At 43.2% G+C, this 23,920-nt stretch overlaps 1 protein-coding gene across 4 annotated transcripts in view; it reads left to right on the forward strand.

Moving 5' to 3' along the window:
- The first annotated feature begins 4,278 nt into the window (after positions 1 to 4,278).
- Positions 4,279 to 23,920, forward strand: part of hace1 (HECT domain and ankyrin repeat containing E3 ubiquitin protein ligase 1) — a 20,719-nt gene continuing 1,077 nt past the window's right edge. The window contains exons 1-23 of one of the 4 annotated variants that reach the window (XM_031576115.2): positions 4,279 to 4,561; positions 5,091 to 5,145; positions 5,598 to 5,687; positions 6,152 to 6,256; positions 7,093 to 7,168; positions 7,495 to 7,626; positions 8,261 to 8,343; positions 11,023 to 11,119; positions 11,281 to 11,382; positions 11,490 to 11,596; positions 11,811 to 12,009; positions 12,437 to 12,529; positions 13,856 to 14,232; positions 15,827 to 15,895; positions 16,125 to 16,212; positions 19,346 to 19,457; positions 20,414 to 20,511; positions 21,075 to 21,162; positions 21,566 to 21,715; positions 21,954 to 22,150; positions 22,609 to 22,740; positions 23,011 to 23,109; positions 23,831 to 23,901. In XM_031576115.2, coding sequence (XP_031431975.1) covers positions 4,471 to 4,561; positions 5,091 to 5,145; positions 5,598 to 5,687; positions 6,152 to 6,256; positions 7,093 to 7,168; positions 7,495 to 7,626; positions 8,261 to 8,343; positions 11,023 to 11,119; positions 11,281 to 11,382; positions 11,490 to 11,596; positions 11,811 to 12,009; positions 12,437 to 12,529; positions 13,856 to 14,232; positions 15,827 to 15,895; positions 16,125 to 16,212; positions 19,346 to 19,457; positions 20,414 to 20,511; positions 21,075 to 21,162; positions 21,566 to 21,715; positions 21,954 to 22,150; positions 22,609 to 22,740; positions 23,011 to 23,109; positions 23,831 to 23,901 — 2,711 coding nt within the window. In that variant the 5' untranslated portion in view covers positions 4,279 to 4,470. The remainder of the gene's footprint in view (positions 4,562 to 5,090; positions 5,146 to 5,597; positions 5,688 to 6,151; positions 6,257 to 7,092; positions 7,169 to 7,494; positions 7,627 to 8,260; positions 8,344 to 11,022; positions 11,120 to 11,280; positions 11,383 to 11,489; positions 11,597 to 11,810; positions 12,010 to 12,436; positions 12,530 to 13,855; positions 14,233 to 15,826; positions 15,896 to 16,124; positions 16,213 to 19,345; positions 19,458 to 20,413; positions 20,512 to 21,074; positions 21,163 to 21,565; positions 21,716 to 21,953; positions 22,151 to 22,608; positions 22,741 to 23,010; positions 23,110 to 23,830; positions 23,902 to 23,920) is intronic. The other 3 variants (XM_031576116.2, XM_012838803.3, XM_031576117.2) reach the window with 3 other exon arrangements.

Raw genomic sequence — 23,920 nt, forward strand, 5'->3', positions numbered from 1 at the left:
TTTTGTTCCTTCTGTGAGACGCATTGTGTTACCTCCTGGTATGAAATGCCCTGTACAAATAAAGTTTGATTTGATTTGATTTGATTAGATTAGATTTATATTTACAACGGCAGACAAGAGTCCAGGGGTCATGATAAATGTAGCCTAAATGGAATAATGCTTCTGGCAAACAAGGCCACTCATATGCGGCTGGCGTTATAGACTACGAAATGAACAAACATAGGACATGTAGAGCGACGAAAGGGCTACTTAACACACCTGGTAAGTCTATGATCTGAATGGCCCATACGAATATCTCAGTAAAAGAGAAACTGAGTAATCTGCATAAATATTAATATGCTACTTGAGTGGCCTGACTCCCACTGCATGCGTTCTAAACTGTGCGTTTTGTTGCGCGGAAAAGGACATACTTCACATAACATGTCTGTCCATTCTAATGTCCCTTAAAGCAAGAGAATGGATGTAGCATGTTTTGCCTACATTCTGCAATGGCGATTGTGCAAGCATCGTCAAGTCTTCATGGACCACAACACATATTCACATTCAAAAGGTGCACTTGTGTACAGCATGAGTTTTAAAATCATGCACATTTGAAAATGGTTGTGTCATGGTTGGTGTATATACGAACAAAGCAAAAGAGTTCAGTTTCACATGAAGTGGCATTTGTCTGCATGAAAGAAACTCAAATCATATCTATGAGACAACTTCTGTAGAATATTGCAAATCAATTTGGACATAATGTAACGCCCCCTCGCGTTCGTATTTGTCAATCCCTGACCAGAGATTACTATGAATATGCGGTCAAAGAAGAGTACACTTCAATCGGATGAAAAACACTTACTGGACTCTTTAATCGTATGTGCAGTGTTAGCGGAAATCTTGCATTCGCACATGAACCTGCTACGGAGCTCATGAATGAACACCCTGTTGGATTCCAGCCAAAGACACCATGCTGCAGCCTACGTATGAACCCGGAAGCGCAAGAAATAGCACCATACACCGTCTGTAGGGTAAATGATAAATGATGTGATTTCACAACAGCCCCGATACATCTTTTCACAAAGCTCAGTGTTCAGCAAGCCGGAACATGCTCGCTGGCGCAAACCCTAGGGGACAGACATGACACGATTGTATCTTACCAAATTGTCACCATTGCCAACAGGAAAAATAATCTCATCACACTATTATAGTTACTGTTTGGAAACACAATCCTGATGAAGAATGATAGCCGAGAGTTGCGTTCTTCTGTTGATGCCTGCTGCTGCTGGTTGCCTTGCGAGGCTAGCCATAACGGCGCGGTCCTCTCGCATCCACGCAGCCTCACCTGCACGCTGCAACACCATGCGAACGATTGGTTGCTCTGCTAAATAGCGCCAAATTGGAACAATGTTGAAGGGGTTTTCCTCTAATTTTGTTCCAACACTACTGTCTTTCTGTTCCGTATGACTAATTCACATTTCAAGTATATGATATGAAATGGGCCGATTGTGTTTTAATTAGCGCACAGTGAATTTGTCACTTGTACAGGATAATTGATTTGCAAATGAATCGTTTCAAGAGAACTACCCTCATTCCATTTGTATTAAACTAAAATTGTTTTAGTTTTGTTCTGTTTTCCAGAGAACAACCATAACGATCATGGAAACCATTACATTCATTTAAAAAAAAAAATGCGATACGATGATACCTTTTAAAACTGCAAAAGCTTGACAGGTGTTATTCCATGGTAGCAATGATTCCCCACTTGCACGACTAGTGTGCCATCTAGAGGTGATACTCTGCAACGACCGTGGTGAAATCATGAACTTCCTCAGAAAGTTGGGAGGTGACACGGTTATTTATTTCACTACTCAAAAAAGGATGCAAAGCAATTCTGTTTACAAATTATATGCTGTTCAATTTTACTCCAGGTGGTGCTCAAGCACCGGTCATTTTGCCCTCGGACTCAAAGAGTTACCTCTTTGCAGGGACATAAAAAGTAGCATCTGCTGCCAGAGACGTATTATTACAGTCATGGGATAACACCTAAACAATGTAGGCCAGATGGCGTCTCCCCATAGTAGCGTTTGTTTTAACCTAACATTAAAATGCACACCTTTCGAGCATTGGGAGACGCTCCCTACTGACGTTATAATTAACTGCGTTACAAGGAGTTTCTTTCGAGGCCAGGAGAAAAGGCAGACAAGATCACGGGTCATGACGAATCTCAAAGAATATGCCTACCCGTTAAAATCATTTGATCAAGCTTACAATCTGAACAGTAAACGGTTACAGTAACATCAGCTAACCGCTAGCTGGCTGATAAAAAAATGCAGTGAACGAAATGTAGTATAGTTAACACTTCAAAAATGTTTTATTGTGTTTAGTGGTAGAATAACTGAAATGTGTGATATATCCTTTGTTTAAACTAAGCCATCCTTTTCAAAGTAGCCTATTAACTGGAAGTCAGCCACCAACAACACCAATGATCTCACTGCCCCACGACTTTCTTGTGAAAGTGAAAGAGCTGTAGTCATGTTGCATCTATGCTGTGACATGTCAATGAAAGTGTCAGTATGATCCACAACTTCATTGACAGGCTTTGGGTGTGTTAAGATATAGCTCATGGGCCTACTTAACAGGATAAAAAGATAGATAGATGTATGTGCACTTTATTTTTTCATAAATAGCTGTCTGTCCCTGGGGTTCTCTTTTTTTAGCTTGGGCACCTGCCTCCCAAAATGTCTGCACACAGCCCTGAGTAATATAAGTAAAACCATATATAGGCATGTTTTATTGTGTTGTAGATTGTGCTGACATTTTATTTACTTTTTTACTTTTATCTGATATTGTGAGGACAATAGCTCATTACACGGGTGATGATTTTATCAGAGTCAATATATGAAATGAAAAATGGCTGATGCATTTTATAACATTTATGAATATGTCAATACTCAATACTTCTGTTAACTGTTATTATTGCATGAAGCAACTCTCGGTTTATTGGTACATTTGTTCACAATTCAGGAATAATAGTGAAAAATTAGTTTCACAAATTAGTAAAAAATTTGAGTTATGACTGAGACTCATGCACGTGGCATTCACATGAAATCTCTCATAGTCCCTCCAAACAGTACAGACACTACAGTAAAGCCTACAATGTTGATGTTACTACCTAACTGTACTGTACCAGCTGAACCACAGGGACACTGCTAATGTTACACTACTAATGTTATGTAGGGTTATGCAATGGGACGAGTAGAAAGTTCCTAAAACATGAGCGTGAAACATCAGTGGTAGATTTCTGTAATAGTATTCACAGCTATTGCAAATCAAAACCAGTTTGTCGGACTGAAATTGTTTATGTTGTAGTAGAAAATACTCTCCTCATCCCCTCACCGTGCCTGTTTGTCTTGGCTTTCATGTTGAATATCACTATTGCTCTTTCAGTCAACTATTTGTTAGTGAAAATACCCAAGGTCAAATTATGGTTGTAATGCAGTCAAATATTGAAATGTAATAATATGTGCAATCTGTTAAAATGGGACAACTTGTCAATCATAGGAGTAGCTTTTTCTTTAAACAGAAATGTCTACATATCCAACATGGTTTCCATCATCCATGTCCATGTGTTAATCTTCCCTTGTCTGGTGATTGCAGAGTGGAGTGCCATGCGGACTTAACGCCAGGAGCAGGGCAGCAAAGACTGCAGACACCTCCCCATCTAACTCCCCATCTAGCTCTCTGTGTGTGGTTCAATCTGCCATTCAATGTATCACTATTAAAATACATGTAAAACACAGCATTGTCTTTTTTCTTCTGCACGCCCACAAGATTGTGGGTCAAGGAATACTTCAAAATGACAAATGTGAGTCTGTTAATGAAGTAAAACTATTGAACTGTGGCCATTGGACACTGGAGGAATTGGAGGAATACTGCAGACAAGTTGGCTACTGTAGCCTACTAAATTTAGCAATAAACTAGCCCCAATTTTGATGGTCGATGGAAATGGTATGATAATGTATCTTACTGGAAGCCAGCATAGGATTATCCTATGGATATTCACAATTTATATTGAGATGATCATCCATTTCAGGGGTTGCCTATATTTCATGTGTTGTTTAAGATTTAAAAATATATATTGTTTTCATATAGGACAATTGTGTGCCGGTAATAGTATAAACAGAGATATTTTGTACAGCCCGATGACAAGTGTGCTGTCGAGGCACCGAAAACTACTGTTCCCAGACTTCCTCTGTGGCAACGCGTAAGGGATTTGGTGAAAACAGGAAGAGAAACGAGGAAATAATGCTGAATGAATCAGGGGGGCAGGCAGGCAGGCAGGCGTTCTGCGCTGACACAGTGGACTCTGAACCAATTCCTAGCTGCTAGCTAGATGGATGACACGGGGACCCAAGACATCTCGGTTCAGTAAGAACAGAGGTTCTTGATGCTCGATTTACACGATTCATCTTGGTATTTTGTACCCATATGATGGAACGGGCGATGGAGCAGTTAAATGTACAGCTGAATCGGCTGACTCGTTCACTACGCCGCGCCAGGACTGTGGAACTCCCGGAAGGTAAAAAAAAGACCAAAATAGCTCAAATCCCATTTTCTTAAAGGACTGCACTATTGGATTATTCCATACTTTATATGATAGGTTGGCATACAAGCAAATATCTTATCGTTGAGACACTCTGGCAAATATTTTCCTAATTACAAGATGACGGTTGTATCTAAATATAGCGTATCTCGTAACATTTCTAAATGTTTACTCATAGCAACCAATCAGGCCTAGTTATTGCACATGTACATAGAGAGGTCAATATACCTCCATGATGTTTTGATGATGTGAAAAATGTTCTTGATACGCCTTCCAATTTGTGATGACATTCTTGATGTTTATTTTCAAGCCTAACGTGGCTTAACATAATTTGGTCTTTCAAGTTGTTTCGCTGTCTATGAAAAGTCCAGTCATTTTACTTTGAAGAATAAGATTTAGCTAGCTTGTCTTAACATGCCTTTGAAGTCTAAGTTTACCATTACAGCCGAGTATCTTTAGTGAGGTGTAGCCTTAACCCCTTGTTCTTTTTGTGTTATGACTTCAGACAATGAGACAGCAGTATATACCCTTATGCCCATGGTGATGGCTGATCAACACAGGTATGTAAGAAGAATGTTGTCCGGAGGGGGGAGGGGGGGGGGTGGTATTCCAAGTGCGTGGTTTTGTGACAAACCTGGGTAAGTTAACTCAGAGTAAGTGGTAAGCCTCCTCGTAGGGCTATGACGTAGGGCTCTTCTGTTATGAGGTTTACCACTTACTCTGTGTTAATTTACCCAGGTTTGTCACTAAACCACGAACATGGAATACCCCCCAGGTGTGATGAACAAAGTCTAGTTATTCATTGACTGTCAGGGAGGTCCTTGATGTCACATTTCTTACGAACAACACTTCTGCAATGAGAGCAGAACCGTCAGTATAAAGACCAATTATTATTCGACAAAGCATAGCGCTATGATGACATACACAATGTTATTTTTTTTTTATAATAACCACTTGTGAAAACTTGGTTCTCAAAGGTTCACCATGAATTCTCTCTCCCTCCCCCCTAAAGATCAGTATCAGAATTGCTCCTGAATTCCAAGTTTGATGTCAACTATGCCTTTGGTCGAGTGAAGAGAAGTCTACTTCATATTGCTGCAAAGTAAGGAACTTTTTGATTGTTCACACTTCACTTGGGGTTTCAGTTTGTCTGATGGACTTATAGAGGATAAGCAAGAAATATAGCTTATCTGTTCAGCTTACCATTTTATTGTTTGTCTGTGCACATTTCTAAATGGTTACATCATCAGGCTTGGGTGGGGAGTAGTCATGTGGACTCTGTTCTCTCTCCGTGAAATTAACTCTTCATTAGCATTCACGTTCATTTAGAAGTCACTTTTATCCAGAAGAAACTTACAGTACAGTGCTACCAGGCCATTGAACCCATGACCACTGGAAAAAGTGCATATATATTTTAACCACAGCCCCGTCTTTCCCGCAGTGCCCCTACAGGATACTCTACTGTTGCTTACGGGAAGGAGTGCTTGTGGCAGGAGTGCTTGTGGCAGGAATGCTTGTGGCTTATGACGTGCTTATGGTTGTTGTGCCCTGTGTGCTCTTTGGCAGCTGTGGATCAGTGGAGTGCCTAGTCCTGCTGCTGAAGAGAGGAGCCAACCCAAACTATCAGGACATATCCGGCTGTACCCCTCTTCACCTGGCTGCCAGGAATGGGTAAGCTCTCGGGAACGATCACATTAAGTCATTCAGCAGATGCTTTTGCCCTGAGTGACCCACAGTTTAGTGCAGATATACTGTACGTTTTCATCGATATGTGAGCTCTCTGGACACCCAACCCATGACCTTGGTGTCATCACCTTGCTTTTTGAATTGAGCTAGTGCTGGGAATGGCATCTCTGTACTTTTCCATATGTCAATTCCAATTCCAATTGTCTCTGTAAGCCACTTGTGACTTATACTGGGAATTGAAAACAGGTTATGTATGTGTATGTTTTTACCATCCACTAGACATTTTCAGGTGCTGCCACCTACTGTCCTGATCTATTATGTTCCCATGTATTGATCTGGCAAAAACCGCTATCTAAACTGCATTGCAAGTGAGGCTGAAACAAGTAGAGCAATCAAAATAGCAGGATAATTTAGGACAGACCTGGGCCAGGTTAGGTCTGGAGTAAATGCCACCAAGTCCAGTTTTTGGTGGGATTCGGCATCTGATTGGACATATAGAAAGCAAAGCAAACACGTCCAAAGTTTTCTGAATTTGGTGGACAAAACTGCAAGATTTTGATTCGGTGTAATGGATGGCAGCTGGTCTCCCTGTGCAATAGAGATTTTCATTCGGGAACTGTAAGGCCAAGTGATGGGAGACCAAAATGCTGCTGGATGACATATATAAACGTGTCTCTTGGGAATGGCCAAGTTCTATAATACATTAATAAGAACAATATTCAGTAAAATGAAACACAGAAAAGCTCTCCATACATCTTGTCCCATGTTGACTTCAATATCTTCAATCATCTTCAGTCATCTTTGATGCTTTGCCCCCTCAGACAGAAGAAATGTATGGGACGGCTGCTGGAATACAATGCAGATGTCAACATTTGCAACAACGAGGGACTAACTGCTGTGAGTTTCACCCTTGTACACCTATGGTGTTCAATACTTGAGTTGGGACTCAAATGACTACTGTAGCTTCCATGGAATATAGTAGTTGTTTGTCATCACTGGTTACCTATTTTTTTCTTTTAAGTAACAAAATCATAACACAGGCAGCAATCAAACACATGACACATGACACATGACTTTGGCAAAAAATGCGGAAGTAAAGATGGTGAAGTCGGAACTTCTGATGGTTCTACACATTCTTTTGTTGGAATGCATCAGTGCCTCTTTTTCTTATGAAGTCGGCGGCTTCGATTTCATAATCATTTCACCCTCCCTCCCTGTGACAGATCCACTGGCTAGCTGTAAATGGCCGGACTGAGTTGCTGCACGACCTGGTGCAGCACGTGACCAACGTGGATGTAGAGGATGCCATGGGCCAGACCGCATTACACGTGGCCTGCCAGAACGGACACAAGACTGTGAGTATTTAGTCCATCGCCCTTCAACAGACCCTTTTACTCTCATCACATTAAGTCACAGAAGGCTAGGTAGGCCACAGCAAGGAGATTTTTGGAACTTGAAATATTACAGAAAAAGGAATAACACCTTCATCCCTTAAAACTTTGGTAGTTTGCTGTGGTTTGTGTATACAATTCCGGGTTTTGTGTCAGTGAGGCTAAGCTGGTCAATGATTATTTCTTAGAAAATAGAGAATGTTAATTTACTGTGTTTGTAGCATTTTCTCATCAAGCTTAACATTTCCACACAAAAGCATTTTTTTTGGTGGTAATCTGTAGTACAATATTTTTTTGTGGTTTGAAAATCTTTTTTTTTTTATTATAATTTTTTTAAACAGATTTTTTTCACGCATGCAGACATTCAAATCAAACGTGTATGTTATCATCTTCTAATGGATGAACGTTGAATGGTGCAATCAATAGAAGCTGTCACTTGTTTGGGCTTGTGTGTGCTCTGGCCATTGAACTTCATGTCCAGAGTGTGTTGTTATTTGAAAGTCAGATTCACGTGAATAAATGTAACTGAAATCGTGTGAGATTATGATGATGATGATGATGATGATGATTTCCCCTCTTTTGCCCATCTCTTTTCTAGACGGTTCTGTGCCTGCTGGACAGTGGGGCAGACATCAACAGGCCCAATGTATCTGGAGCGACTCCTCTTTACTTCGCCTGCAGGTAACGGCCATCACGCCCCCGCCACTGCAACTCATGACTCTACACTGCTGTTATCTCCTTGCAGAGTCATCCTTTGTTTTAGAGGGCAAGGGTTGAAGTGAAATAGAAATTAGAGAGAGATTATAGGGCCCTGACTCTACACCCACTCAAAACCATACAAGACCTATTTGGGTGGCTATAATGAACAAAATCAATGCTGTAGCAAAGACAGGAAGGGAAGGGGATGCAGTGAACAAGAGATGGCAAGACATCATAAGGTGAATAAAAGCAGAGGATGCTTTTAACATGGCACAGATGAACTGGTGCTCGGAATACTGCTTCCATTCTTCCTGTAAATTTCCCTACTCATGTATCAAACGTGCCGTCTGGATTACACCTAAAAGGCGGAAAAACGTCATTGCATAACAGATGTGCGTTCTTCCCTGCAGTTTTCATAAACGCAACGGAATTCCTAATCAGCCACTCTGTATGCATCTCCTCCCATGTTTTTTCTCAAAACTCCCACTTTTCCCATGACCCTCCCCTGAATGCATATGCATAAGTAGGGAAAAAACAACTAGTCATTGTGCATTCCTGCAGCACACACAATTTGGTTATAGGAATGTGCGGTCGATTTGTACATACCATGTCACGATTTGAGTTGTATAAATAAGGCCTAATACAGGCGTTAATGTGTTAGTAATCTGCCCCTGAGAGTTTTATCCATGAAGTAATATACCATACAAGCATACAGTATCATTATGGTGGAAATGAAAATGCTGTAACATTGACCTAAGTTGGACAAGATATCTAACTGAAATACAAAGCAGAGTGACGAGATCACAAAAAGAAGTTTATATAGCCCATCTCGACTTGACAGTTCTTTTCCTTAAGTAGAAATATGTTAAACCACTCTTATGATGTTTTTTTGTTTACATTATTTTGGTTTTGACCTCAGATACCTCTAAAATAGTACTGAGCTACAAAGCCTTGAAAATACTGAGAGGCATGTGATCAAACAAATCTATTCCTTTTTATCTGATAAAACAACCAAAATGACAAACAAGACCACCCTCACTCTCACTGGGAAAGAGACATCAACTGTTCTTTTGTCGTTGGCAGCATGCCCCATGCAGACAAAGCTTGTTTTGCTGAGCGACAGCTTCTGTCTTGTCCTACATTGTGTTTTGATTATGAATCATCAGGGCTTTTTACACCTGGCATTAATATACCTCTCGTATCCAGATTGTATCTAGATATGATTTTAACAAGGTTACATTTACACCTGGTATTAGTGTCCACGTCTCTGGGTCCAGCTCACGACACATCCTACTCATTATTTGTGCAGAAAAAACCCCGACAAACAACAAAAAAACGATAGAAGAAGATGGTAGCCATCTGTGAAACTGCCTTATTGTGTTTGCTTGCACTTTTGAAATCTCGCTAGTTTGGAACAGTCGTGCATGGTTATGTATTTCTGTCCACGTAGTTATTGTATGTGGATTGACAACACAAATGCATTTACACTTGTGTTCAATGTGGTCACAATGTGTCTCTGATCACCTCCAGAGGTGGTTTGCCCGATCGGATCACAATCCGTCCCCCATGCGTCTTGAGTGCATTTACACCTGTACTTTCATGTGGTCTAGCACTTTTTGCACATTGCAATCCAATCACCAAAAATGCATTTTAATGGCAGGTGTTAAAAGCCTCATTATGATGGTTGTCTTACTGCAGCTGACTCTGGTCTGAGCCACATTGGGGCTAAATTGGGGGAAGACTAGATAACTAGATAAATGTGTTCGTCTTACAGTTTTTGACTAAATAAATGCGTTTGTAACTAGATAAATGTGTTCGTCTTAGAGGTTTGTGACTAGATAAATGCGTTTGTCATGGGGTTGGTAACTAGAGTGCAGTTTGTCGAGATAGTTGTGGCCAGGCCCATTGTTAAAAGAGCAGTCCTCGCTATCCAATACATGTCTTGCCCAATTCTAATTTATCATCTCTCCTCTAGCCTCTGTTCTTAGTATGTGCTCAAAAATAAAATCGATGTTCGTACACAGTATCGACTCTGTAAATGGGGAAACTAACAAACTCGCTCATACCAAGCTGTGGAGGCTATCCTATTAGCCTCAGTGTGGACGGCAAAGTGTTCCCAACGCGTAGCAAATAACCCTTGGTCCAGGCATGAGCTCTCTTTGGGTGGTGTTCCCGTTTATTATAAAGGTAAAAGTTTGTACATAAAATTGGTCTTTTCACCCAGTGATGTTTGCTTAATTACAAAATGCTGTCGGTGAAGTGGGTACTACGGCTACGGTAAGAACCATGTGTTCCCCGCCATCCACACCTTTCCCTAATTGAGTAATCACACCTGTAGATATACCCAATTTCCTGTGACGTGCCACACCCAGTCCAATACTCCCCCAAGTGGCTAAAATAAGTAACACTAAAATAAAGCTAACAAAAAGGTGGATAGAAATGGCTCCTACACAAGCAATATACTATTCCAGCCAGTCAACAGCACAGCTTCAGGAGCACAGAAGGGAGGGATATTTGATGAACAACCGGGCTAAGTTTCAGCATGTTGGAAATGTACTTTAATATGCAGCACACACAGCAATGCTATAGCTGGTGTGTACAGTGGCTGTTGATGTAACAGTGTGTTTGTCTGCCCTTCGTTGTCTTTCTTTTCTTGAGCAGTCATGGACAGAGGGACACTGCACAGATTCTGCTCTCCAGAGGGGCCAAGTATCTGGCAGACAAGAATGGGGTCACACCACTGGACCTGTGTGTGCAGGTTAGCTGCCTATGGATACACATTGCACGCACGCACGCACGCACGCACGCACGCACGCACGCACGCACGCACGCACGCACTGTGCATGAAATGGACTGAATACTCACATCTGCAGTCACACAGTTCCTCTGGTCCAATGGCCTCCGTCCTCTTCTATTCAGGGTGGCTATGGAGAGACCTGTGAGATTCTCATTCAGCACCATGGCAGACTCTTTCAGACCCTCATCCAGATGACCCAGAACGACGAGCTCAAAGAGAGCATGGTACTCAACACCCTTCATCTACGCCTGTTTTTTTCAGGGGTGTTAATGTGTTCTTTTTCTGTGTGTTCATGCTTTTTTTTATTGTGTTTGTGCCTGTTTGTGAGCAGCTCAGGCAGGTTCTGGAACACGTCTCTCAGCAGAGTGACTCTCACTACCAACGCATCCTTATCAGCCTGGCTGAGGTTGCCACCACCAATGGACACAAGCTACTCAGGTACACACACACACACACACACACACACACACACACAAAGACACAAACCCGCACCCCCAAACACACACAGAAACATAAAGATTTAATGTGGAACTGTTCCTGTAGACACATTGGGTACAACCATATTCATACATGTACGTAACAAAACATAAACATAACAACAAAATTCCAGTTGTTACAATATCCTTCTCGTTTTTCACCATCTCCCCCAAAGTTTGTCCAGTAGCTACGAGGCCCAGATGAAGAGCCTACTGCGGATTGTACGCATCTTCTGTCACGTCTTCCGTCTTGGCCCGTCCTCTCCCAACAACGGCAACGACATGGGCTACAACGGCAACAAGACGCCCCGCAGCCAGGTCTTCAAGGTCAGCAAGCAACAGGGAGCTAACATGTGGAGGGCGGACGTCATACGAGTAAAAACAAACCGTCCGAAGCTTTGCCCTTACCCGCCCCTCTTTGCTGTGCTGCTATACATACACACACACACACACACACGCCCGAGCGCGCACAAGCAAGCATGCTCACACTTTAACATACACAGACAGAGATGCACACACATATACAGAAATACATAAGTAGACACACACATACACAGATATACAAATATACAGATACACACACACACACACACACACACACACACACACACACACCGCATGTCCTTCAGAACTTTTAAAGCCCAAAGCTCTAAACTGTAAACTACAGACAAAGAATCTTAAAATATTAAAGAACATCGCTGCAACTCAGGAGAGGTCAGCCATCTATTCTCTTACTGGTCTATATATCCCTGTGGATTTACACACAGAAATGCTTAACACATTTGGTTTGACATTGAAACAGGCACAGAGAGTCAGGCATGCAGTAGACGTTCAGCAGGCACAGAGCAGTCCTCCTCATGCAGACACGAGGACATGGGCAGGAGCGTATGTAAAGGTACCACTTCACAAACGCTACTGATTGGCTGCTGATAGTTAAGTGCTACACTGATCCCTGTCTTCAGTTTTGAGGATTTTGTTATGGATTTGCTCTTTCCTATTCTGACTTTGGGGTCAGCTGTAGGAGCTCTGCTTGTTCACTGCTCTGTTTGTCCAGCAGGGGGTGCTAGAGGATAGCAGGCCAGCTAATGTTCATGGGGTGTGGAAGATGGATGTTGTCCTCCAAGCTTTCCCTCTCTCCCCTTCTCTTAGCAGTGGGAGACAGCAGACCTTAATGCACATCTATGTGAACATATACAATCTAAAAGTAGTGTATATAAATAACAGATACAAAGCATGGATACTCAGGTATGGATCCACTGAAATGAGGCCTGTCATGAATATATGAGAGCAAGTGAAAGGAAATGAGAGGCTTTTGAGTGAAGAGAAAGGCATCCGGAGGTGAACAAAGAATGGGGGAAAAATATTACTGTAAGAAGAGTCTGTTGCAGTTTGCTTCTGTAAGGTTAGAAGTTGTGTGTGTGTGTGTGTGTGTGGTTATCACACACACTGTAATACCTGTGAAGAATGCCCCGTGTGCTGAGGCTGTGAGCTAGAACGTTTAATCACTGGAGGTGGAGAGGCGCGGCTGGTTGTGAAAGGTGGGATTTGGTGCTTGTGTGGAGCTCTAAGCCTCTGGGAGGGGAGCTTCAGCTGAGCATGTCCCAGCCTCCGCAGCCTCTGCAGCCTCCACAACGCTCCATGGCCCTCATTGGCCATCTGGGGAGGAGATTTAGCCACAAGGTCAAAGTAGGGATTTTCAAGTCTCACTCACTCCTTCTTTCCAGCTCTCATTCTTTTACGTCTTTCTTTCTTTCTTACCCCTCTTTGGATCTCAGTCATGTGTATTTCTGTCTTTCTTTATCTCAGCATCTCCTGTGATCACTCTTATTCTGCCCTCTATCTCTGCCTTCTTTTTACTAGTGACTCTTTCTTTTCTCTCTTTCTCCCTCTCTCCTCTCGCTCTCTCTCTCTCTCCCTCTTTCTCCCTATCTCTCTCCCTCCCTCCTCTCTCTCTCATCCCTGTCCTCTCTCTCTGTCTCTCTCTCCCTCCCTCCTCTCTCTCTTTCTCTTTCGCTCTGTCCTCACACACTCTCACATACACACCTTCTCTGGTGTCATATCTGTATGCGCACTTTTATATGTTTTGTTAAAATCAGCTTCGAGCCTTTATTTTACATATGTTACATAATGTACGTAGTCTTCTATCTTCTATTTTACTAATGTATCCCATCTCTCTCCCTCCACCCTCTCTCTTACCCCCCCTCCCCTCCCTCTCCTGCAGCCTCTGGAGCTGCTGTGGCACTCCTTGGATGAGTGGCTGGTGCTCATCTCCACTGAGATGGAGCGGAATTGCCGTGACCCATCCTCCGCCGCCGCATCCGGAAGCGACATCGCCTCCCTCCTGATGAAGCAACGTGAGATTGAGCCTCACCTCTCTTCCTCCTCCTCCTCTCCCTCTGCCTCCCCGCCCCCCTCCGTCACCACGGAAACAGCCGAGTTGCCCACGGTGATGTCCCTCCACTCCTCCCTGGATGAGGTGGTGGAGAACCCGCCGGAGGTGTGCGCTGACGGCCAGGATGTCATTGCAAAGACGGCGAACCGCCTCAGCGCCGTCATCCAGGCCTTCTACATGTGCTGCTCCTGTCAAATGCCTCAAGGGTGAGCGTGACCTCTGACCTTACTAAGCGCTAACCTCCTGACCTCCCAACCACACGGGAATCCATAATTCCTCTGAGGTGTTCTCAGTCTGCTGATCTTAAATAATACATTAGAACATGCTCAAGACCAGAGCGGTTGACAGGGTGTGAGGTCAGGGGTCAAGTGATTGATGGCTAAAGGTGGAGTGTCGGTGCAGTCCCAGCGCTATTCAGATTAAATTGTCATCGTGCTCTGTGTCACTCACACACAATAACGTGATCATATGCGCTGGTGACACAGGTACAGAAACACAGTCCACATCAAGACCATTGTTTCAGTGTCCTTTTTATTTCAATGAAGATTTGCATCTCATGTTAATTGGCAGTAACCTTTTATATAGCCATGACAACTGAGATTTTGTATATAGCACATACCAAAGGTCAGCTCATTGTAGCTTAACTTTGAAATCTGCCTCATCTTTATCAGTTTATTTTTGTATCCCAATTTGATAATTGGATCATCTAAGCTACAGAGAGCTTGAGCTTCTAAGAGCTTGCAAAGTGCCATTTATAGGTAACATTTATTTGTGAAAATTGACTGCAATGCATTTCTTTTTTCTACAGCTTTCTCAGTGTGTTTTTATGTTATTATTGCACACATAAGCACAGAACAGCGTGGGCTGAGAGAGCTAGCGTCACGCTCAGTGTAGCTTTCTCTGCAGGGTCTCTGTGTTGTGTTAGAGTTTTGGAGAGGATTAGGACTACTTTCAGATAACTACCTCATGCTGATTTCCACTTTATCAAGGCAAACTACAAATCTGCACACAAACACTTACTAAGGAACCACAATAGTGTTCCCTATGCTGTGTGGATAGGAACCGCACTATTATTGAATGCTATCTGGATAGGAACCGCACTAGTGTTGAGCACTGTCTGGATAGGAACCACCCTAGTGATGTACTAGGGCTGGATAGGAACCCAGTCGAGCACTGTCTGGATAGGAACCCTCTCCGTGTCGAACGCTGTCTGGATAGAAACCGCCCTAGTGGTGAACTAGGTCTGGATAAGAACCACCCTAGTGTTGAACGTTGTCTGATAGGAATCGCCATAGTGACAGGACCAAGTCAAACAGATGAGCTCATAATGCCTTCTCATTTTCTCCCACTTAGCACACCCTCCCCAAAGCCTTCTAATTATGTGTAATTAGATCATTAAACCAATCCTTAATTAACAAGGAATAGAAGGATTCATATTAGCAAGTTAGATGTCTTTTTTTTCTCCATCCCTCCCTCTCCCTCTCTCTCTCTCTCCTTCGTTTTCTCTGGCTCGTATTTCATCCGAGCCTCAGAAACATGATTGTCCTCCCATTGGAAAACTGTTGAAATAATTCAGGTGATTGTGTTTGGCTGTGGATTAGAGGGAGCATTAGACAGCCATAGTTGTCTGCGATGTCTCGGTATAGATTTGCTTCTGTTGTTCCCCCTTTCCCTCTTAGCTAGGCAGCAAAATAATGATCTGTCCTCTCCTTGCTGTTTTGTTTGATGGTGTGTGTGTGTGTGTGTGTGTGTGTGTGTGTGTGTGTGTGTGTGTGTGTCTGTCTGTCTGGTGTCTCTCAGGATGACCTCTCCACACTTCATTGAGTTTGTGTGTAGACATGACGAGGTTCTGAAGTGTTTTGTAACGAGGTAAGTGTGCAGTAACTAAGTGTTGTGAGATGAATAGTTGTTTTCACGTATGATTTACCCAGAAGAAAATCTGTCCCATTGACAGCCCATTATTTTCTTTTTGGAATCTGTGATGCCTGTATATATTATTATATTTATAAACTGGAACTGTACACAGTTTTGCATATCTGTTTATTAATTATTTGGGTTGTCTCACTCCCTTCTATCTTTTTTTTTCTTCATTTTGTAGGAATCCCAAGATCATCTTTAACCACTTTCACTTCCTGTTAGAATGTCCAGAACTTATGTCCCGCTTTATGCACATAATCAAGGGCCAGGTAAGGTGTTACACACACACACGCACACACACGCACACACACACACGCACACACACACACAGGCACACACGCACACACACACTCTCTATTTCTCTCTCTCTCTCTCTCTCTCTCTCTCACACACATACACATACAGTGTGCAAAAGTTTGGGCACCCCTCTGATGTTGCATGTTAATTTGCTCTGTCTTTATAAGAAAACATCATAGCAATATGTCATTCATTTTGTAGAGAAAGCTGATGTTTTTCAGACACCTTTTTTTAATGTAGCAGTATTGAGTTGTATGAAATAAAATCGAATGTGAAAAATAGGCTGTGCAAAAATTCGGGCACCCTTTTAAGTGTGTTTATTTGAATACCTGTAGTCGCTTAATGCTGACTGATTGAAACACAAAATTCTTTTGATCAGCTGATTGAACCTTAAACTGCAAATAAAGCTGCAACAAACCATGAAAAAGCTAATTTAACATATCTAATTGCTAGGTGTACTTTTCCTTCATGCTCTGTTGGAGAGTAGCAACATGGGAACCTCAAAATAACTCTCTAATGACCTAAAAACTAAGATGATTTGTCAATATGAATTAGGAGAGGGATATACAAAGTTATCAAAAAGGTTTGAGGTGTCTGTCTCCACAGTCAGAAATGTAGTAAGAAAATGGAAAGCCACAGGAAGAGTCCTTGTGAAGGAAAGATGTGATAGGCCAAGAAAAATATATGAAAAGCAAAGATGAAGAAGGGTTCGAATATTCACAGACAAACCACAGATCACCTCTAAAGAGCTCCAAGAACATCTTGCTGCTGATGGTGTCATTGTACATTGTTCCACAGTCCAGCACGCTTTGCACAAGGACAGCCCAATGGAAGGGTAATGCATAAAAAGCCTTTTCTGCGTACTCACCACAAGCAGAGTTGCTTGAGTTATGCAAAGGCTCATCTGGACAAGCCATCATCATTTTGGAATAAAGTGCTGTGGACAGATAAAACTAGGAGAGTTACTTGGTCACAACCATAAGCGCTTTGCATCACGGAAAAAGAACTTGCTGCCTACTGTAAAATTTGGTGGAGGGTCCGTCATGCTATGGGGCTGTGTGGCTAGCACAGGTACTGGAAAACTTGTCAAAGTTGAGGGTCGCATGGATTCCACCCAGTATCAGCAGATTCTTGGGAACAATGTTCAAGACTCAGTCAGGAAGCTGAAGTTACGCTGGGGTTGGTTGTTTCAGCAGGACAACGATCTAAAGCATTTTTCAAAATCTACCAAGGAATTCATGCAGAGGCACAGATACAATGTTCTAGAATGGCCATCCCAGTCCCCAGACTTGAATATCATCGAAAATGTATGGGATGATCTGAAGCGGGCTGTCAACGCTCGACAGCCATCAAACCTCACTCAACTGGAGACATTTTGTTAGGAGGAAAGGTCCAAAATACCTGCAGCCAGAATTCAGGGATTTATCAGTGGCTATAAGAAGCATCTACATGCTGTTATTTCAGAAAAGGGATGCTCTACCAAATATTGATGTGATTATTCCACTGGGGTGCCCACACTTTTGCACATATCTGTTATTCTTATAACTGCATTGTTTCTGTCGATTCAATAAATGTTATTACAGATCTGAAATGTGACTTTTCCCATTAGGTGTAAATTATGTCCAAATGAAATTGCTGCTTTGAAAGACCAGCAGATTATAATCTGAAATAATGATAATTATCAGGGGTGCCCAAACTTTTGCATAAAACTGTATACAGCCAAACACACCTTCACACTTCCACACACACGCACACACACGCACACCTACACACTTTCACACCTAGACACCTAGCAGCCAGGCACTCAAACCACACAAGTACAAAAAAAAGTTACTTTCTTCTCCACCATCCTCGAGCCAGGCTTCTCAGAATTTTGAGGAAAGGCAGTGATCCACAGGTGACCCACTCAGGTGTGCTTGGCTTGATGCAAGAGAGAGGGGAACAACACGACACAGGCAAAACACATGGGTAGTCAAAACAGATGAGCCTTACAACAGGGGCGCAGAACACACACACACTGTAACCACCCCCCCCCCCCACACACACACACACACATACACACACAAACCCCTACACACACACACTCAATCCTCACACCATCTGTTTCTATGTTCCTCTCTGTCTTTCTGCTCTCCTCCTCTCCTCCTGTGTCTCTATCATACTCTCTTGCAAGAGACGTCTTTTTCTCTCTCTCTCTTTCCCTCTCTTTCTCTCTCCATCGACCCTCTCTAATCCACACTCTCCTGAAGCGGCTCTTTGTCACACCGATGTGTGTGCGCATCGTCACCGAGGTCTTGCGCTGAAGTGACTTTGAAACGCCCCTGCCTGGCGGCCTGGAGCTCTTAACAGCGCCGTTACGCCTGCTGACGACACTTGTCTTAAGTCCCGTTTATATGGCCGCATAAATTTGACGAGTCCCCGTTTCCAGAGCTCTGTGCTGCACTCCGCCCTGTCTCCTTCTTCCCCCCCCCCCCCATCCATTCTTGTCCTGCCTGCGCTCCGAGCCTCGTTAGCTTCGGATTACGGTCCGCCTGGGAATGGCGTGCAGTTTTAATTACAGATACAGGTTTTTTTTTTTTTACCTGCTGCCGATTCCATCTTCTGATCTGCCTTTCTCTGTGCAGTCATCCCCCCCCAATCCAACCCCATCGCTCCACCCCCGGGGGAAAAGGGTTCCTCTCTCACAGATTAAATTCCCCCTCTTTCCCTCCCCGAGCTCTTCTCCCTCCTTCCTTCAAGAACAAAGCCATTCAAGTATTATGCAAATGGCTGTCGGCTGCTACATCGCTTCTATCTCTCCTTCTGTCTCGATCTCCTCCCCCCCTCTCTCCCTCTCCCTTCCATTCTCTCTTTTCTTTCTCTCCACCTCTCTCTTTCTCTCTCTGTCTGTCCTTCACTTTCTGATTTTGTTTTCAGCACAGCAATCACCAATTATTTCACCTTTTGTAGGGTAAAGTTTAATGAGTGAGGCAGTTAGCGCCTCCAGCTCCAGCTCCAGCTCAGGCATAGATATAAAGACAAGCACAAGCACTACAGGCCCTGCTTGCTCCGCTTCCCTGAATCACAGAGATGTGACTGATGGTTGGTTCTCCGGTTCTCCAACAGCCCTTTAAGGACCGCTGCGAGTGGTTCTACGAGCACCTGCTAGCTGGGCAGCCGGACTCGGACATGGTGCACCGGCCGGTCAACGAGAACGACATCCTGCTAATCCACAGAGGTAGGACCACTGACTAGGGATCAGCTCACCGTAGCCATAACCAGCTTGCCAGTCAGAACTGCAAAGTATGGGTATTCATTTAGAGCCTGGTGATGCAACAGCAATGTGCAGTTCCAGGGAAAGTACATTGACATGATACAGGGTAAATAATGAAACCGTGACCTGTACACATATTGATGTTTAGATTCCATTGGGAATAATATCCCATAATCCCATTTTTTAATCTCCCATTGGTATGTGATGCACTGAAGAGATGCAGACTTCTGGAGCTTGTCTGTATGTCTGCCTTCCCCTAACTGGCTTAATCACACCAGAATCTCTTCTCTAGTCACCCTAAAGAAATCCAGTGACATTTTTATTTCACATAGTCCTCTGTCCTCCTCATTTTATTCTTTCATATGTAATGGGTCTGGCAGTGCTGACTGGGTGAGGTTTTGAGTATGTGATTTAGGTTATGAGTATGTGACTTAGATTATGAGTATGTGAGGACTGTTATGGGCCTGGGTGAGAGGTTATGAGTATGTGAGTATGAGTATGAGTATGTGAGGACTGTAATGAGAGGTTATGATACCTGGTGTTTTTAAAGTAAGGCATACTTTCATCACCTCTCTTCAAGTATACTTTTAAATGGTTGATGTGAGATATTGTATGCTTTTTCTTGTTGTTAATTATATATTTCTACTTCATAGTTTCCAGTTTGAATTCTTAACTCTTAATCTCTTGTTTTTTATTGATGTCTTTTTGATGATCGCACCTGTTAGTTTGTATTTTCTCTGTCTTCTGTTTTCCACTATTTGTATCACGGTCTCTCGCCACTATCCAAATGACATAAAAGGAAAACAAAAGAGCTGAACCTAGACCTCTTTTCCCCCCCTTACCCTTGTTTCTGCTCTCTCGTTTTCCTCCCTCTCCTCCCTCTCCTCGCTCTCCTCGCTCTCCTCGCTCTGTCCTCTCAGACGCCATCTTCCGCAGCAGCTGTGAGGTGGTGTCCAAGTCCAACAACGAGAAGCTGAAGCAGGGCATCGCCGTGCGTTTCCATGGCGAGGAGGGAATGGTGGGTGACTTTATGAGGCATTAGCGCTCGCGGCGGCTCTCAGCCCACCACTCGCCCCTCTCCTCTCCTCTCCCTGCCCCGGCCCGCCCCACGCTGCCTAAAAGCTTTTTGTCTGGCGTGGTGTTTCAGGACAGAGATGGAGAAACACTTTGTGTTGTAATGGCACTTTAGTTGCAATTGCTGTCTCTCACAAGGTTGTGTGTCTGTGTGTGTGTGTGTGTTTGAAACATGTTCATGTTCGTGTGCTAGAGGTGTGACCTTCTGTCTGCATAGGTTTTAATAGCCTCTAGGTCTCTTTTGTGATGGCTATTCTTTAAACCATTGAGTAGACTTGCATTTGTGTTTGATGTATATTTCTTGAATATTTGATATTTGTTTGCCATGTGGTGGTATATTTGAGTGTGTGGTGTGTGTTTTAGGTATATTTCGTGTGTTTGACTCATGTCTCATGCATGTGTGTGTGTGTGTGTGTGTGTGTAATAATGTGTGTGGTGTGTATTTGATGCAGGATTGATGTGTTTTGACATTGATGTGTGTGTGTGTGTTTTCTGGTTGTTGTTCAGGGTCAAGGCGTGGTGAGAGAGTGGTTCGACATCCTGTCCAATGAGATCATCAATCCTGACTATGGTCTCTTCACACAGTCTGCTGATGGTAGGACTCATACACCACACCTTACAGTTGGAAAGGCATTCCTTTTCCAGTTGTTTAGTGTTTTTGTCATAGATGTGTGTGTTTTTGTCTTAGGTGTGTTTGTGTTTGTCTTAGGTTTGTGTGTTTTGCCCATTTTGTGTTGCGGTGTGCCCTTGACTCTTTCTACTAAATCTTTCTATGTTTGCTTGAACATGTATGATTCCTGGTGGCTATTAAGATTTCTTAAAATTCAATTTAAGAAAATATGTACGTAAATAAGTGTGTGTGTGTGTGTGTGTGTGTGTGTGTGTGTGTGTGTGTGTGTGTGTGTGTGTGTGTGTGTGTGTGTGTGTGTGTGTGTGTGTGTGTGTGTGTGTGTGTGTGTGTGTGTGTGTGTGTGTGTGTGTGTGCTTATGCATTTCAGGCACAACATTTCAGCCCAACAGTAACTCCTCTGTAAATCCAGACCATCTGAACTACTTCAGTTTTGCTGGTCAGATTTTGGGTCTGGCTCTCTACCATCATCAGCTAGTTAACATCTACTTTACCCGGTCCTTCTACAAACACATACTAGGTAGATACACCCGTGCACACACACACACCAATATATTTAAACACACCCCAGACATGCGCACTGTAACTCAAACATGATCATCATTAATCTTCCCTAGCATTCCAGTGTAGCACACACACACACACACACACACACACACACACAAACACACACACATGCGCATACATTAACCCATATATTCAAACACACCCCAGACGTGTGCACTCTAACTCAAACATCATCGCTAACCCTCCCCTAGGCATCCCGGTGAACTACCAGGACGTGGCGTCCATCGACCCTGAGTACGCAAAGAACCTGCAGTGGATCCTGGACAACGACATCAGCGACCTGGGGCTGGAGCTCACCTTCTCCGTGGAGACGGACGCGTTCGGGGCCCTGGAGGAGATGCCACTCAAACCAGGCGGCACCAGCATCCTGGTTACCCAGGACAACAAGGTGGGCCAATCAGAACAGAGCTCATCATGGCATTCAATAAAATAAACTGTGTCACGATTTAACAAGCACTGCTTGTCTGATTCTGAAATGTTGATATCTTGGATACATGGCCAGAATTGAGGCGCTATGGTGTAGTGTTTTACTAGACCAGTAGAGGGCAGTGTTTCCAAAGGCGCCCTTCTATTCTTGGCACACACACACACACACACACACACACACACACACACACAGAGAGAGAAAGAGAGTGTGTGTGTGTGTGTGTGTGTGAAATGATTGGCACAACCAGTTACCAGAAATGTCATATGTGTATGTGTGAACGAGTGAGCAAGAGTGTTTTTTACTGTCGGATGTGAGCGTGATGAGTGAACATCTGTGTTTGCAAATACCTGTATGAGCAAGTGTCCGTGTCAGTAAGACTGTGTTTGTATGTGTGTGTGTTGATGCTTTCCTTGATCCAGGCGGAGTATGTACAGCTGGTGACAGAGCTGAGAATGACTCGAGCGATCCAGCCCCAGATCAACGCCTTCCTGAAGGGCTTTCACACCTTCATCCCCCCCGCCCTCATCCAGCTTTTCGACGAGTATGAGCTGGTCAGTGCTGCTCTATCTCTCTCACCTTTCTCTCTCTCTCTCCATTACACACTCTCTCTCTCTCTCTCACCCATCTGATGCCCTTTTGAGGCCTTTGAACTCATTCCATCCACTCTGACTCATGTATGTAAATCAATTGTTTACAGCAAGCCTGTGTTTCTTCTTATATATATTCTCTCTCTCTGTGTGTGTGTGTGTGTGTGTGTGTGTGTGTGTGTGTGTGTGTGTGTGTGTGTGTGTGTGTGTGTGTGTGTGTGTGTCTATGTGCAGGAGCTGCTACTCTCTGGGATGCCAGAGATCGATGTAATGGACTGGACTAGAAACACAGAGTACACCAGTGGCTATGACCTGCAAGAGCCTGTTATCCAGGTGAGTGAGTGAGTCACCGCACCTGCCCTTGTCTGACGGACCTCTTCCGCCGCCACCGCGTGTGTTTGTTGGACCAAACAGGATTCTTGTATTTCATGTCATGAGCTCTGGTCCTTTTATGAATGTGTGTTTGTCTATTTGTTCTTTTCCTAGTTAGATACTGACCAGAGTTAGTATAGTTTTAAAATTATCAGTAGTTATTTTTATTTAGTCTTTCAGTTTGGTTTGGGATTTCAGTTTAGTTTTAGTTTGTTTTACGAGTGCATAAGTAGTTTTATTTTTATTTTGAGGAATCGACTAGTTTTTGATTATTGTTTTTTTTTTTTTTGTGTTTTAGCTTTTCAGGTATTATGAGGAAAGCTTTTAATAGAAGCTGTAAAGGGTAGGACTCTTGACATCAAATATGATTTATTTCATTCATCGTAGGTCCTTTTTAGTAGGCCAGTGTCTCTCAAGAAGTCAAACCGGTCCAGACAAAGTGGTGTAGCTACCACAGTGCACATTAAGGGGGAAAATTAAAACGAAGCTGATTTTATCTGCAATTGTATTTAGTTTCAGGTCGTGTCCTGTTGCATTGTTTATATATTGTTTGTGTTTTTGAAAACTGTCCTTTTATTTCACTGCTAGTCTCAGGCGTCCCCAAGTTGGGGAGCTCTTTTGGATTTGTTTGTGCAATCATTTGACAGTTGTGCTTGCTTTTCTGTGGCCTCTGTTCTCGTAGTGGTTTTGGGAAGCGGTGCAGAACTTCACCCAGGAAGAGAGAGTGCTCCTGTTGCAGTTTGTGACTGGCAGGTAAACACAGGCTTTTTCA

This window comes from Clupea harengus, chromosome 11 (genome assembly GCF_900700415.2).
Source record: "Clupea harengus chromosome 11, Ch_v2.0.2, whole genome shotgun sequence".
Classification (NCBI taxonomy): Eukaryota; Metazoa; Chordata; class Actinopteri; order Clupeiformes; family Clupeidae; genus Clupea; species Clupea harengus.